The sequence below is a fragment of the Calliphora vicina genome, chromosome 1, assembly GCF_958450345.1.
Source record: "Calliphora vicina chromosome 1, idCalVici1.1, whole genome shotgun sequence".
Taxonomy (NCBI): Eukaryota; Metazoa; Arthropoda; class Insecta; order Diptera; family Calliphoridae; genus Calliphora; species Calliphora vicina.
The window spans coordinates 14,970,805-14,988,013 of record NC_088780.1 but is presented as its reverse complement, the minus strand read 5'-3'; the positions used below and the strand labels follow the sequence as shown (position 1 = coordinate 14,988,013).

Here is a 17,209-nt window from a genome sequence, read left to right as displayed (position 1 = left end):
TTTTATATTGCTGGAAATATGTTGATTGGAATCATTTCAATAGAATTAATTCTCTTGAACGGAACATATATGAATTTAATGATAGTTCTCTTCTTTACAAAATTTCTTTGGGGTTTTGGCCAGAATTTGTTGTTAGCAACATGATGCTGCAACAATGGCAACATTTCATTTCATTTAACTTGTATTTAATAACACATCAATACAAACAAAATCCTGGCTTCATTTAAGTTAAAAATGTGTCTAACAACATGTTGCCGACGTATTATGACTTAGTTTTCAATTGATAAAAATATAGAAAAGATGTTTAAAATCATTGAATAGTCTTCTTCTTAGCAAGATTTTTGTTGCAAGCAACATGTTGCTGAATTATTTCACAACTGTAAATGTATTCTTAAGTATTAAAACAAACCACGTTTATAATGTTGGAAATATCTTGTGTTGCTGGCAATACGTTGCTAAACGCTTTAAAGTTTTTCATTAAATTTATTTAATTCTTTTTTCTATAACTAAATGTAAAATTATTGATAAAAATCCGTATTCAACTCCAAAATGTATCAAGCAACATGTTGCCAAAATTATTTAAACTCCTTTTTTCCACATTCCTACAAAACACAAGTAAATCACTTGCTTCACTTAATTTCTAAATGTTTTTATCAACATGTTGCCGCAATATTACGACCAATATTTTTTATTTATTTAAAATGTAGCCAAAAGTTCCTGAAAACCTATGAATTTATTGATAGTATTATTCTTAGTAACTTTCTTTATTGCTGGCAACATGTTGCTGTACTATTTATTAAATGAAATGAGGTTTCCCAAGTCTTAAAAGAAACCACATGATTATTGTTGGCAACATCTTATGTTGCTGGCAATATGTTGCTAAATAATTTTAAACATTTCATTGAATTTACTTCTTTTGAAAGATAAATGTGAATTTAAATGTATCAAGTGACATGTTGCCAAATAATTTGACTTTCTTAGCAACATGTTTTAAATCAATAAATTTAAAAAAATTGTGTTTCTTACTTGAATTTAGCAATTCCTAAAAAAAGTCGCTGTTGTCAAATAATACATCTCATATGCATTAAATAATTTTACTGGCAACATGTTTACTTAACAATTTAAAGGGAATACTAAATTATTAAATATAATAATAATTGTAATCCATTATGTTTTTATTAAAAAAATAGTTTCTTGGAATTTGTCATAATCACAAAAACTAATTTATGAAAAGTCGAATTTTCGACTTTTTTGGAAATTTTTTAATATTTTCTTGTAACCAATACCAATACATGTTACCAAATTATTGATGAGAAATTGTCTTTTTTTTATTAAAAATAAAAAAATTACTTTTTTCAGTTAGTCGACCATTCGACGTTTTCGCATAAATCGCACGTTCGACTTTTTTCCACAAAAAAGTTGATTCCAATTTTCCATTTTTTTTTCATAAAACGTCCATTGTTCAAATGTCAATCGCCATTTTATTGCTAACCCTTTGCCAACATTTGATTGGTTTTTATTTTATAGCGAAAATAAATTTTAAATTTAAAAATTAAATTACACATAGATTAATCGCAACACATAACCTCTGCTCATAGCAAATATATTTGTATATTCAATTTTTTTTTACCATGGTAATTTTTACACAGAAATTCAGCTTTTAATAAAAATCAACCAATCAATGTTTGTTTTTTTTAAACTGAAAAACGAATGTCCGTCCTGCTGACCATCCTTCAGACAGGGTGAGTGTTTTTTTTTTTTGCAAACAAAATATTACGCATTACACATGCTCCTACACCCATGAATGCAATTAAATTGAGCTTGTATAAAAATAATTATATCAATATATTATTTAACAGATACACGTGTGATATGTATGATTTTTTTTTATTTATTTTTATTTTTTTTAATAAAAATATATTTAAATTTAACCCGGCTATATTTCATGGGAAAATCAAGTATGAAAAAACAAGATTTTTTTTTTTAAAAATAAAAATTTAATTTTCTTTGTAGTAGATTGTGTGAATGTCTAGTTTGTTAAAAAGCCAACCTAACAAATACATATAATTTCCTGTTTGCTTATAACCTCAGTGGCATTCAAATTAATATTAAACCAATAAAAATCATTAATGTAATACTCTCATACAGTTATGTGAAATTATTTTCTTGTTTTTTGTTTGATATCACAATTATATAAAAAATTATTATACTGAGAAATGAAATTAAAAATATAAATTAATGTGAAAAATTGTTTTATGGTTTTATAATAAACTGCAGCAGTAAGAGAATTTTCTATGAAATTTAATTTTTAAAAGTTTCATATAATGTCTGCATAAGTTTAACATTTCCAGGATAATACTTTGAAATATTCATCAAGTATCCTTAAAATATTATAGAATTTTATCAAATTTAAAGTCCTTTTTACCAAGCAATTTTGCGTGTATGTGTAAATCACTCTCACATCCAAACTACACAACCGAGTTTAATGAGATTAACCTAAAATATTTAGAATTAACAGAAAAATCGGTTTGGTAGAAAAAAAGTTATGGAGCAAAAGATTTGACTACCTCAAAAACATCGATATTTGGATATTACAACTTTGTCACTGATACTTTCCAATGTAAAAGTCAGAAATATACATCTAAGAGCCCTTAAAATACTACTGAAACTTATGCAATTTAAACTCCATTTAACACAGTCAATTTATGTGTGTGTAAATCACTCCCACGTCCAAGCTATAAGCTCTAAATTAGTGAGATTAACCAGCAATATTTACAATTAGCCTAGGTTGTTTGTTATTGAAAATCAGAAAAATCGGTTCAGCAGAAAAAAAGTTATGGAAAAAAATGTTAGACAACCTCAAAAACGAAAATATATTTTGATATTTCAAAGATGATACTGATACTTCATAATGTAATAATTTAAAATATTCATCTAAGAATCCCTAAAATATTAAAAAAACTTATGAAATTTAATTTCCATTTAAATCATTTTATATGTGTGTGTAAATCACTCTCACGTGCAAACTGCAAAGACGAGATTAATGAAATTACCTCAAAATATTTAGAAATATCCTAAGTTGTTTACTATTGAATATCAGCATAATCGGTGTAGTAGAAAAATTGTGGTGAGCCGAAATGTCAGGCAACCTTAAAAAGTTAATATTTTAATATTTCAATGCTGATACTGATACCACACAATGTAACAGTTTGAAATATTAAGCTAAGGGCCCTTGAAACACTATTAAAATGAATGAAATTTAAGATCCATTTAATCAAGTCAATTTGTGTGTGTGTAAATCACTGTCAAGTCCAAACTACAAAGACCAGAATAATGAGACTAACCTAAAATATTTATAATTAGTCTAAGTTGTTTGTTATTGAAAATCAGCGAAATCGGTTTAGTAGAAAATAACTTATGTAGCAAAATGTGAGACAACCTCAAAAAAAGCTGATATATTGATATTTCAATGCTGATACTAATACTAATACTAATACTAATACTAATACTAATACTAATACTAATACTAATACTAATACTAATACTAATACTAATACTAATACTAATACTAATACTAATACTAATACTAATACTAATACTAATACTAATACTAATACTAATACTAATACTAATACTAATACTAATACTAATACTAATACTAATACTAATACTAATACTAATACTAATACTAATACTAATACTAATACTAATACTAATACTAATACTAATACTAATACTAATACCAAAACTAAAACACTTAGAAATATTCATCTTAGAATCCCTAAATTACAATTTGTGTGTGTGTAAATCACTCTCACGTCCAAACTACAAAGCCAACATTAATGAGATTAACACGAAATATTTGGAATTATCCTAAGTTCTTTCCTATTGAAAATTAGCAAAATCGGTTTAGTGGAAAAAAGTTATGGAACAAAATCTAAGGCAATCTCAAATAAGATATATTGAAATTTCAACGTTGATATTGTTACCTGATTTTTAAGCAAGTTTTGTTTAGTTTTTTTTGAAGTTAAATGGCCATCAATATTGTGGCTAGATTAATTCAAATTTTAGTTTGAAGATTTTTAAGATTTAAATTCCTTTGAAATTATATGAATATCTACCTATGTTTACATAATTATTAAGAGTATTATTGTTATTACTACTTAATAAATAAATATTTAATTTAAACAATTTATTATATATTTATTATACTAATAAACATTTGGCTTAACAAATGAATGTACATATTCGGAGAAAATGTCTTTTGGTAAACACTTGAAAATTGTGATAGTTTCTTTGTCTTGAAACATAAAATTTTTGATTTTAATTAAAATGTAACACCACATGTTACACACTCACCAAGCTACAAATATCTAGTTATTTATGCAAATTTAGCTTAAGGCTTATAAACAAATACTGAAAATAAAATTTATTTATTTAAATATTTGCCAACATTTGTGAAAATATCTGTGCAATAAATTAAACAATACTTGAAGGCAATCAACAAATATCTTGCTTTAGATTTCCATTTAAAATAAAGACTTTTTTCTTGTTAGCTTTCTTTGTTTTTATATATTTTTTTTTGCTACAATAACTTTGGTTAAATGGAATTTTGAAATCAAATATTAAAATAATAATAAATATTAATACTCTTAACAACAATTGACACAATTTGAAAGGATATTATTGTTTAATTTTATTTTTTTTTACTTTTTTTGCATAAAGTTCATTTAAGTTAAAGCCAGACAATCAAAGAAGATTTGTTACAGGCATCATATTGAATTACAAAAGTTTAGTTTAACAAGCAATTATGAATTTGCAAATTTATGGAATTTTAAAAGTTCAATCAATTATATAATTAAATTCAAAAGAAATTAAAAAAAAAATAAAACAACAAAATTTATTTATTTTAAAGTTAAGAAATGCACATAATGAAAAAATTCAAATAAAGTAAAGTTGGAGAAGACCAAAAAGGTCTTATGCTGCTATTTCCCAATGCAATAATTTCTTATATTCATCTTAAAATTCTTAAATTATTATTGAAACTAATGAAATTTAAAGTCTATATAACCAAGTTATTTTGTGTGTTTGTGTAAATCATTGTCACGTCCAAACTGCAATGTCGATTTTAAAAAGATTACCCTAAATTATTTAGAATTATTCTAAGTTATTTGCTATTAAAAATCTAACAAATCGGTGCACAATAAAAATTTTAGTGAACCGAAATGTGAGACAACTTCAAAAAATAAATATTTTAAGATTTCAACGCTTCTGTTGATACTTCCCAATACAGCAATTTGATATATTCACCTAAGAATCCTTAAAATATGATTAAAACTTATAAAATTTAAATTCCATTTAACCCCGTCAGTTTACGTGTGTGTAAATCACTTTCAAGTGCAAACTACATAACCCAGATTAATCTAAAGTATTTAGATTTGTCCTATGTTATTTCTTATTGAAAATTAGCAAAATCGTTTTAGTAGAAAAGCTGTAGTGAAGCAAAATGTGAGACAACTTGAAAAACTTAATATTTTTACATTTAAATGCTGATACTTCTCGATGTAACAGTTTGAATACTATTGAAATTTATGAAATTTAAATTTAACACAGTCAATTTGTGTGTGTAAATCACTCTCACATGCAAAATACAAAGCCCATATTAATGAAACTTACCTAAAATATTTAGAATAGCTCTAAGTTATTTTTTATTGAAAAACAGCAAAAAAGTTTTATTAGAAAAGGAGTTATGGAACAAAATGTGAGACAACCTCAAATCGTCTATATTTTGATAATTCATCGGCGATACTAATACTTCAAAATTTAATTTGAAATGTTCATTTAAGAGTCCTTAAAATACTATTGCAACTTATGAATTTAAAGCCCATTTAACCCAGTCAATTTGCATGTGTATTAATCACTCTCAGGTCCAAACTTTTAAGTCGATATTATTGAGATTAAGCAAAAATACTTAGATTTGTCCAATGTTGTTTTCTATTGAAAATCAGCAATATCGCTATAGTAGAAAAATTGTAGTGAAACGATGTTAATGTTAATATTTTTACATTTCCCAATGTAACAGTTATAAATATTCAGCTAAATGTCCTTAAAATACTATTGCAACTTATGACATTTAAATTCCATTTAACCAATTCATTGTAGAAATATTTTTAATAACAAACATTTTAAGAAATAAAGAAAAATGAGACTAATTAAACTTCCTTTGTTAAGCAACATGTTTTGCATCTCTTAATTTGCAACATGTTGGCAAAGAAAATTAGTCCATATCTGCAATATTTGCTTACATATATTATATAGTTGAGTTAAAAATATTGAAATCAATATCCTGCAGAAATATATAATTTGCTAATAAGCTAAACTTAATTGAATTGAAAAAACTTCCTAGTTACACTTTATATGCTGCCGAACATGTTGCTGAAATAATTTCATAATTTCATTAGACTCACTTTTTAGTAATGACAAATACGAAATTATGGTTAATAATTTTCGTTAAAAAACACAATTTTTCCTGAAACATTTTGTCCAGATATTTATTAAATGAAATCATCATTAAATTGCTTGTTAGCAACATAGTTTATTGTTGGTAAAATGTTGCTTAAACTTTATAAAAGTTTCATTAGTCTGAGCAACATGTTCCTTGAATATGTCTTAATTGAAAAAAAAAGCTTTTTAAATGTTAAAACTAAACTAAATATGATTTGATATGAACTTGTCTATCGTTAGCAACATTTCTTATTTCTGGCAACATGTTGTAAATATTTGAAGAATGTATCCAGCAACATGTTGCTGTAATATTCCAACTTTTATAAACCGTACAACCGCTTTAGAGAAAAACTTCTTGCTAATGTTGCGAAACAATTAATTTACAACAAACTATCGTATCGCACATTCAATTTGTTTTATAAAGAAAAACATTTGTTAGCAACATGTTTCGATACAATTAATTACCAACAAGCTACAAAATCCTGACTTCAATTTGTTTGAAACACTAAACTATAAACTGAAGTAAAATTTTTATTGATATAACATTTTCCTAAAAACATTTAGAGTATTTCCAGAATAAAATCTATCCTATAGCTAATCAAGCGCTGCACAGTGGTATGAGAAAAAAAAGAGGGAAATAAATCTGTAACTTCTAAACCCTTACTTCGATTTGAATGAAATTTCACATGCTCAAAGAGGAAGCGTTGTCGAGTTTAGGTTTTGAATTTGGGCCTCATGAGCCCACCAGAAGCTGGGCCAAGGGTCCCCAAAGTAGGACACCTCGGGTATGGTCAATTTTAAAAATGATATTATTTCTTCGTTTGTGTTCGGATTTCCAAGAAATTACATATATAGAATCTTCTCATTGAGCACTACATAAAACCTGGCTTAAGTTTTCCTTAATTAATTTGCCACGTAAAAAACATAAGGTAGACATGTTATATATCAATGCATAGAACTCGACAACACTTCCCCTTTGAGCATGTGAAATTTCATTCAAATCGAAGTAAGGGTTTAGAAGTTACAGATTTATTTCCCTCTGTGCGCTGTCACTTGATTTCTTTCTGCACTCAACACGGAATTTTCGGCTTTGCTTCACCATAATAGAGAGGCAGTAATTATTTTTTTGCATTAAACGATGCATTTACCTTTAAAAAACAGTAATCGCCCAATAATTTAATTTTGAATTTTTTGTCGCTTGACTGGTTTTGGAAATAAACGATTCAAATATGGGCCAATCTTCATACGATGATTTTTGTATACAATTTGATAATTTATGTTGAATTTCAATTTACAACATTTATGAAAAAAATAAATTAGGGCTTTCTTTCTGCTGTCACTTGACTTCTTTCTGCACTAAATACGGAATTTCCAGCTTTGCTTCGCCATAATAGGGAAGCAGTATTTATTTTTTTGCATTAAACAATGCATTTACCTTTACAAAACAGTAATCGTCCAATAACTCAATTTTTAATTTTTTGTTAGTTGACTGGTTTTTGCAATAAACGTTTCAGTTATGGACCGATCTTCATATAATTCGGTACTATGATTTTTGTATACAACGTGATTATTTATGTTGAATTTCAACTTACAACATTTATGAAAAAAATTAATTAGGGTCTAGTAAGACTAGTCAAGAGCTGTTACTTGTCATTTTTCTGCACTTGAGGCTGAATTTTTGGCTTTAGGGGGCAGCCCAATAACTCAATTTTTAAATGTTTGTTGCTTGACTGGTCTTAGCAATAAAGGATTCAATTATGGGCCGATCTTCATATAATTCGGTACGATTATTTTTGTATACATGGGTATTATTTATTTATCGAATTTTAACTTTATAAACATGTTTATACGATACTTATGCATATTCAAGTGATTTTCGGAAGTGGACTTTATATTGGAAGCTACGATCAATTATGAGCCGATCTTCATAAAATTCCGTGAGACGATTTTAAAGTCTATTACGATTTTTTGTTTTGATTTTTGAGCTGATAAAGATATTTATAACAAGTTTTGAAAAATATATACCCTTCTGAAGCTACTGGTCATTTAATTAAATAGAGCAATATTTATACGAACTTCCAGACACTTCCTTATTTATTTCTAAAATGTATACATTACATTTATTGTTACTTTTTAATTTTATATAAAATGTCAAAATTGTTTATAAATAAGGTGGTAAACATGCCAATAACCATGAAAATATTAAACTTCCCTAAATAACCTTAAACTTTAAAGGTTTTGCTTTATATGTCTTTATATCATCCATCCTAAGCTGATTGATTTAATATGTATTTTCCTATATCTATTTCAATTTCTCTGAAAAAAAAATAACTTTTCTTTTAATATTAAAAAAACTAATGACATAAATGCCATTTTTTGTTGAAATTTGTCAGCCACCAAACTTTCTAATCCTTGTACAATACATACAAGTAGCACATAAATAGTCTTTTTTGAAAAAGCCACAGTTTAATCACTTATCTACTCTTGTTAGTTTGCAAATAAATCCCAATTTTTAAAGTATGGATGACAGTATAAGGAAAAAAAGTCAGCACAATATGTGTTAAATGAAAACGAGAAGAAAAAGTTGGCATCTAAATGAGTTTGGCCACATATGTGGGATATAGATAGTGATTGATCCAGAGCAAATTATTTACAAAACAGCTATGATTAATAAAATGGAAATCAGGATCGCTAGCCATAACATTTCTCTATAAATATCGAAAATTCCTAGAAGTTTTAATACAATACTCAGTATTACTTACTTAGTATTACTTAGTATTAATACAAATCATATTTTCAAAAAGCATTGCAATGTAAATCCAAAAATGATCAAGTTTTTGAAAAATTTTCAAACAAAAATATATTGTGACAATCAATTTGAGATTGTATTGTTACGTTTTAACCTTTTCAAAACGTTGGTTTATTTCCTTTAAATAAACCGGATACTTTTGATTGCAATTAAAAGCCGTTTAGTAGTTTGAAAATTGTAACAACTCTTTATTTATTTAAAATGTACAACAACAGAATTAAATAGTCACTCAATGTTTTTTTTATACACGTTTATAAATTCGCAGAAATACAGACACACATTATAATGTACACGAATTCACTTTTAAATACAGCACACTTTAAGGCACTCAGTTGATATTTAATCGAATAGCGTCTCTGATAAACTCACTAACGACTGCAACCTCTGCCACTATTTGTAACACTGCCATCTGCACTCTAGATTGCTCTTTAACTGTCTAGAGCTTTCTAATACATACGCCATCTGTGATGTACTTTCTACAATGTTCTTTAACTGAATATCGAATTCGAATATACGGTCGCGTTGCCAACTTACGATCAATGGTCAACTGATTCAACTTATTCAATGCTAATAATGCCCACAGATATGTTACAGTTTGCTATTACAGCACTGCTATTTGGAAGCATTATTAAAATCGTTATATTTGAATTCAAGTACAATTTCTTAACAATATTTTACACAATAAAACCCTGATAATAATACCTCCCTTTAACGGAGCAATTTTGTAAAACACTTCATTTGAAAAAAAACTTATTAAAACATCAAGACGACATGAAATGATTTGCAAAATAATATATTAAATTTTCAAAAACACGAAGTAAAATTCATTCAACTTTTGCAACTTTTTTATTAGTGAACATTTTTACGCATTACATAAAGCAAAATTCTCTATAGTACAATATATAACCAGTGTCACAATAATGTTATTCCAGTTTTTTCATTTATTTCAACATTTATCAAGGTGTCATCATCAACTTAATGAAGTTTATCATATTAACTCTCACCCCCTAACAAAATCTCACAAAATGACAAAGAAATTCAAATATTTTTTTTAGCTGTGACAGCGAAAACAAATAGAACTGATAAAAACGATGTGATAAAAGTATTTGGCATCTTAAAATCTCATGAGGCCAACAAATCTTGATTATAAAAATAAAAGGAAATCTGATGGCAAGTTTCGCAAGTAATTCACAGGGATAAACAAAGTGGGATAAGAAAGACGGAAATAAAAGAAATTGGTAAACAGCAAGTGAGATAATTGGAGGTACAATGATTGTTGGGAAATAAGAAAAAAAGACTCCTGGTCCTTGTTTTCATATACGGATTCTTTTGAAAAATTTTTCAATAACAATTTTGTAAAAAAATTGCTGAATTTTCTCCTTCAATGCAGGAGTGGTTGTGCTTATTGGCGTGTACTTTTGTTTTCTAATAAACCCTAATCAAAATGAAACCAATGATATACAAACACACGATCTAGAGGCCTAATTCTGATACCAAAAACGAGAGAGTTCACGATAAGAAATTCCTATTGCTATAATTGAATGGTTTCAAGGGCAGAAAAAACTCTGTTATCAAATAAGATCTGGTTGACGAGCCTCATTTCCGAAGAAGTATTGTCCAATGATTGTTGCATCCTAATATTCGTACTAAACTGTGACACTTAGTGGAATCATTATCGCTTAAGATGTCCAATGTTGAAGCTGTGGCCGTCACACTTTCATTATTTTTCAGATATTGTTTAACAATGAAAACGCAAACTCTTAAATGTCGTCTATCAAACAATCCCTTTTTATTGTTAAAACTTTATGTAAAAATGTAAAACTTGCATGACGTAAAAAATCAGGATTTATAATAAATGGCTTATCGCCTGAATGCTGTTTTAAAGATTTTTTCAAATAATATTTATATGTATTCTGGTAGTGATACTGACAGCACAAGTGTTTCCAGTATTTGTTGATAAAATTATTCTCCAAATCACGAACCAGTTGTCTTGAACAACGAATCTACCGTGATATCCGAAAACGAGGCTAGAAGATATTTTAAACGATTCAGAGCCTCCAGTGCAGTGTTTCTGAAAGAGAAGAAGCAGAAGAGGAAAGCCGAGGAGATAAACGAAAGCTCATAGAAGAAAAGGTTAGACAGCGAAGCTGAAATGCAGAAGAAGAGTGTTCTTTAGATAACCCTTATCTTTATTTGTCTTTATTGTCCCTTTTTTTGCTAATTTGGACGAGGGATTTTCTCCCTCATGTGACTACAACATTAGAGATTTTCATCTCTCTCTCCTTGAAGGAGAAACATTACCAAGCTAAACGACATCTACATACGTTGATGGACTCCCTTGTCATATTATATCGAGATGATCGAGGAGATCAAACTCTCCAGTCTAAAATACATTTCAAAATGAATGGATCATCCAAACCCCTTTGCCAGGGAGTTGCTGTCATTTGAGGGTCATAGACGACTCAGGCGATTGGAAACACTGGATTTGGCCAGATAATCATTTAACGACATTGAAGCGGCAATAACAACTTTAGTTTTAGTTTAGGTTAAGATTTGAATACTTATTTGTAAATTTCTAAAAAGAAAGATTCAATAAAGAAAAAAGATAATGAAAAAAAAAAATATCTGTTATTTATTCTCAGGTTTTTATTTTTCTTCGAAAGTGTCGAATTTTGTATCAACAAAGCGTCATATGCGGAAAGTTTTGCTGAACTTCTTTATTTTGAAAAAAAAAGTGCCGCTGAAGCAAAGCTTATGGTGAATGTGTTCCATCGGTTTCATCATGCGAGACATGGTTTGTGAGGAAGACAAAGATCGCCCAGTCCAGCCAAAAAAGCATGAAGACCAAGAGGAAGCAGTACGATATAAATATTGTTGGAAAACTCAACAAGAGCTTGCAAAATCATTGGAAGCTACTCAAGCAGCAGTTTTAAAACGTTTGCGAGTAGCAGGATTCATGAAAAAGCAGGGAAATAGGGTACCATACGAATTGAAGGCGAGAGACATTGAAAAAAGTTTTGTATGTCCGAAATGATGCTAGAACGCTATAAAAGAAAATCATTTTTGCACCGAATCATAACTTGGGATGAAAAATGGAGCCATTACGATAACTCGAAGAGTAAGAGATCGTATGTGAAGCCCGACCAACCAGTCGAATCAACACCAAAGCCAAATATCCAAATCTAAGTTAATGCTCTGTATTTGGTGGGAGCTAAAGGATCATATCTATTATTTAGAAGACAAAGATCGCCCAGGCCATCCAAACAAAATTTGAAGACCAAGAATAGCGGCCATTACTCCGTGAAGAATGTTATCAAACTCAACAAGGGTTTGCAAAGTCATTGGGAGCTATTCAGGCAGCAATTTCAAAACGTTTGCGAGTAGCAGAATTCATGAAAAAGTATGGAAATTGGTTACCATTTGAATTGACGCTTAGAGACCTTGAAAGACGTTTTGTATGTCAGAAGTAATGCTAGAACGCTATAAAAGAAAATCATTTTTGCACCTAGTCATTACTTGGGGTGAAAAGTGGATATATTGTGATAATCCAAAGTTTCAGATATCGTATGTGAAGCCCAGACAACCAGCTGAATCAACACCAAAGTCAAATATCCAAGGCGATAAAGTAATTCTCTGTATTTGGTGGGAGCTAAAGGGTCCTATCTATTATGACCTGCTAAAATCTGATCAGACGATAATCCAAAGTTTCAGATATCGTATGTGAAACCCAAACAACCAGCCGAATGGACACCAAAGCCAAATATCCAAGCCGCTAAGGTAATTCTCTGTATTTGGTGGGAGCTAAAGGGTTCTATCTATTATGAGCTGCTAAAATCTGATCAGACCATTACAGGGATCCTTTACCGAACGCAACTGATTCATTTGAAGAGAGAATTTACGGAAAACGCCCAGAATATGGTGCCAGATATGAAACCGAAATATTCAATCATGACAACGCTAGGCCACATGTTGCAATACCTGTTAATAAGATATTTGGGAAGTTTTGCTTTACTCTCTTTAAAGTCCAGACAACGACCCGTCTGACTACTAATTGTTTTAATTGATGCAGATCGCTCTCTTTGGGATACGATTCACTTTGGAACAGAGTATCCGAAATTGGCTTAATTCATTCTTGGCCTCAAAATATGACCAGTTTTTTTGGATTGGAATCCATATATTGCCAGAAAGATGGAAAGAAGTCATAGCTAACAATATGAAAGACTTTAAATGAATTTCTATTGTACAAATGTTTCAAAATAAAAGCTAAAAATTCCCAAAAATACCCCATTTTTAATTCATACACCGAATGTTTTTAACATTTTGCCATATCCAATCAATTTCTTGATTTTAAATCAAGAAATTTATTAAAATAAACTTTAAAATCGGTTAAAATTTAAGAAAAATATTCCCAACTTTGGAGCTCGCCAGCACCCTCTCTAATGAATCTCAAACTTTCTACCATCAATTTACTGCAAGCCTAAACTCTTTTCTACTAATGACACAAATTGTGCTTTGATCACAGCTTTAGTTTAAAATTTATACTACAATTAAAATTTCCCCACCCTGGATACCACCATGACGTATGATTAATATTAATTATTAAGAAAAAATATCATATTACCTTTTTCATCATAACTTTAGCAAAACTTTAAGGATTTAAATGAAATTTCTTTTAAATTAAACACAGAACATCAAAATTTAAGAAGCTAACTCTCCCTCTTATCTAGCACCCACTGTGACCCATTAAAGAGCAGACTAAATTGATGATGACAATTTACTTACCATGCAAACAAATGATGATAACAAGATAAAATAGTAGAGAAGAAATCATTTTGTTGTTGTTGCTGCTACAATTGCTGGAATATGTTGCTTTTAAATTTGATGTTGTTGTTGCTCGAGATGTTTTTGTTATCGAATACAATGATGAGAATAGAACAGCTGGCAGGGAGAGAAAGTTGAATTGTTGTTGACAATGTTGTCGTTGCTGTGGATATTTGTATGGGTAGTTTTGTTGTTCTTGTTGCTGTTGCAGATTAAGATGTTTTAGATGTTGCTGCTGTTGTCTTTGTTGTTGTTGTGTATTTAAATGACAGGTTTTTGTACAGCTGTTTTCATTATTTTTTGCATAATTTTCTATTGACTTCATGTTCTCTTAGCTTTTTGCAATGTATTTTGCTAGTTGTTTTATTTATTTTCTTTCGTTTTGCAAAAAAAGAGAAATAAATTTTGTTCTTCCCAATCTTTGTTTAGTAGTTGTTGTTTATGTTTTAAGTGATAAATTTGGTTTTTCTTTTTTATTTAGTTTGTATGACCGAATTGCTTAAACATCATTATCAGCAATAAATAAGGAATGTCCTTAAAAAGGCTCTTTAATCGTCTTGTTGTTATTGTTGTTTTTATTATTATTTTATCTACAATTTAATCACAATCTTTTTTGCCAAAAAAGTAAATTATTTTATTCATGCAATTTATTTCATTTATTTATCTTGTATATTACATTTTATGTTTCAGATTTCTTTTCTTTTATTTGTTGGCAGCTTTTTAAAGTCCTGTTGAAAAACTTTGATTTCTTTTGACTTTTGATTTGAACAAAATTATAAATATTTCAAATATATTTTAATAAACATTTTAAAACTTGTTAGTTTGTATAAAAGAAATTATAAAAGAATTGTTAACAGAAAAGTTGTGTTAATAATTTGTGTCTTTCGCGCATAATTTGTATTGTTATTGACTTTAAATTATTTTGTATTTATTATTTGATTTAGTTGTTTTTTTAAGGAAGTTGTAAATACAGTTTTTATTACTTTTTAATGTCGTTTATTTTACTTCCGAATATTCCACCGTTAGTTAGACTTCTGTAAAGAAAAGATAAAAAAATTTATTAATAAATTGTTGACACTTTCTTTCTTAAAAGAAGAATTTAATATTTTATTAAAAGAAAACTAAAGGGTCTTCCAATAGGGACTTCCGTCGAATTTATTCAATTTGTCTATGAAAACTCTCTCAAATTACATAAAAAAGGAAAAATCTTTAGTAGTTTTCATTTCCATGTCAGTCTGTCTCTCTGTCTGTCTGTCTGTCTGTCTGTCTGTCTGTCTGTCTGTCTGTCTGTCTGTCTGTCTGTCTGTCTGTCTGTCTGTCTGTCTGTCTGTCTGTCTGTCTGTCTGTCTGTCTGTCTGTCTGTCTGTCTGTCTGTCTGTCTGTCTGTCTGTCTGTCTGTCTGTCTGTCTGTCTGTCTGTCTGTCTGTCTGTCTGTCTGTCTGTCTGTCTGTCTGTCTGTCTGTCTGTCTGTCTGTCTGTCTGTCTGTCTGTCTGTCTGTCTGTCTGTCTGTCTGTCTGTCTGTCTGTCTGTCTGTCTGTCTGTCTGTCTGTCTGTCTGTCTGTCTGTCTGTCTGTCTGTCTGTCTGTCTGTCTGTCTGTCTGTCTGTCTGTCTGTCTGTCTGTCTGTCTGTCTGTCTGTCTGTCTGTCTGTCTGTCTGTCTGTCTGTCTGTCTGTCTGTCTGTCTGTCTGTCTGTCTGTCTGTCTGTCTGTCTGTCTGTCTGTCTGTCTGTCTGTCTGTCTGTCTGTCTGTCTGTCTGTCTGTCTGTCTGTCTGTCTGTCTGTCTGTCTGTCTGTCTGTCTGTCTGTCTGTCTGTCTGTCTGTCTGTCTGTCTGTCTGTCTATCTGTCTGTCTGTCTGTCTGTCTGTCTGTCTGTCTGTCTGTCTGTCCATCTGTCAGTTGAAACCTCTTTGCTGATATGGTTTGTTTGGTTTTCTAGTCATTGTGAGCATTGAAAATCGGAAATGTGCAAAATAAGGCCCACCGTAGTGTTGAAGCTATTTTGCTCAGCGATAAGTGTTTCTATTATGATATCCTTTCGAATTGCTTTTAACATGTGTTAGTCACTTTATAAGTACAAACATATAATGACATTAATATGTCATCATGCTACACTACCTACAGTGAAACACAGAAATCAGCGGCCCATCAAAAAAGAAGAACACACCCAACCTTCAAAATTTGTAAATAAAAAAATATAACAAGACACTCAAGTACTTCAACACTTCGTTTGACATTTATAAAAAAAAAAAACAATAACATGATAGCAGGTATTAGAAAGAGAAAGAGGAAAAGCAAAAAATATATCATGTATGAATTATGATTATTTAGAAAAATGGAATTTATTTAACGAATAAAGTCCCCAGACGACAAAATAATTTAAAGCATAAAAACTGAAATTTAAATAAAAACATATGTAAACATAACGTATGTAATATGTAAATATCTAAGAGTATGTATTGTGTAACATACTTAAAATTGCTTATGTAATCAACTTTTTTTTAATATTCATATCCTTGATATAGAATATGATTTTCAATGGTCCTCTTAGGTAAGCCTTTTCTTGCCACAACTCAAACATCAGCACGTTGCTGTTGGCACTCAGAAAAAAACCGTCAAGTTTAATAATTCTTTTTTTTTTCAATATTTTTCTACTCTTATGAGTGTAATAATGATGACGAAGTTGCTATTGAATTGAAAGCAAAGAGAAAAACACTTTTTTTTTGAATTATAACAAAAACATATTAACTTTTTCACTTTTTATTTGCTATTTTACGTGCTAAACGTGTATATTTGCTTTATTTATGCATAATATATAGAAAAATTTCTTAAGAAAAACCGTCTAAGGAAAATAAAAAGAAAATTCCATGACTTAATATTGTACGAGTGTATTATAATGGGTATATGTGGCGTTATAAACAAATTACTATTAGTGGTTGCTGATGTTGGATGGTTGTGCTCTTTAAGGCTACAGTGGAGAAGAGAAAAATAAAAACAACTGAAAAGAACAGAACTAGAACAGAACTAGAACAGAACAGAACTAGAACAGAACTAGAACAGAACTAGAACAGAACTA

The 17,209-nt window shown here is 29.4% G+C and overlaps 1 protein-coding gene across 1 annotated transcript in view; it reads right to left on the bottom strand.

Moving 5' to 3' along the window:
• The window catches only part of LOC135964177 (hemicentin-2-like), a 291,111-nt gene extending 276,791 nt beyond the window's left edge, over positions 1 to 14,320 (bottom strand). Inside the window, exon 1 of the mRNA XM_065516291.1 lies at positions 14,096 to 14,320. Within this exon, the coding sequence (XP_065372363.1) occupies positions 14,096 to 14,144 (49 nt within the window). The 5' untranslated portion in view covers positions 14,145 to 14,320. The remainder of the gene's footprint in view (positions 1 to 14,095) is intronic.
• Between the last annotated feature and the right edge of the window lie 2,889 nt (positions 14,321 to 17,209).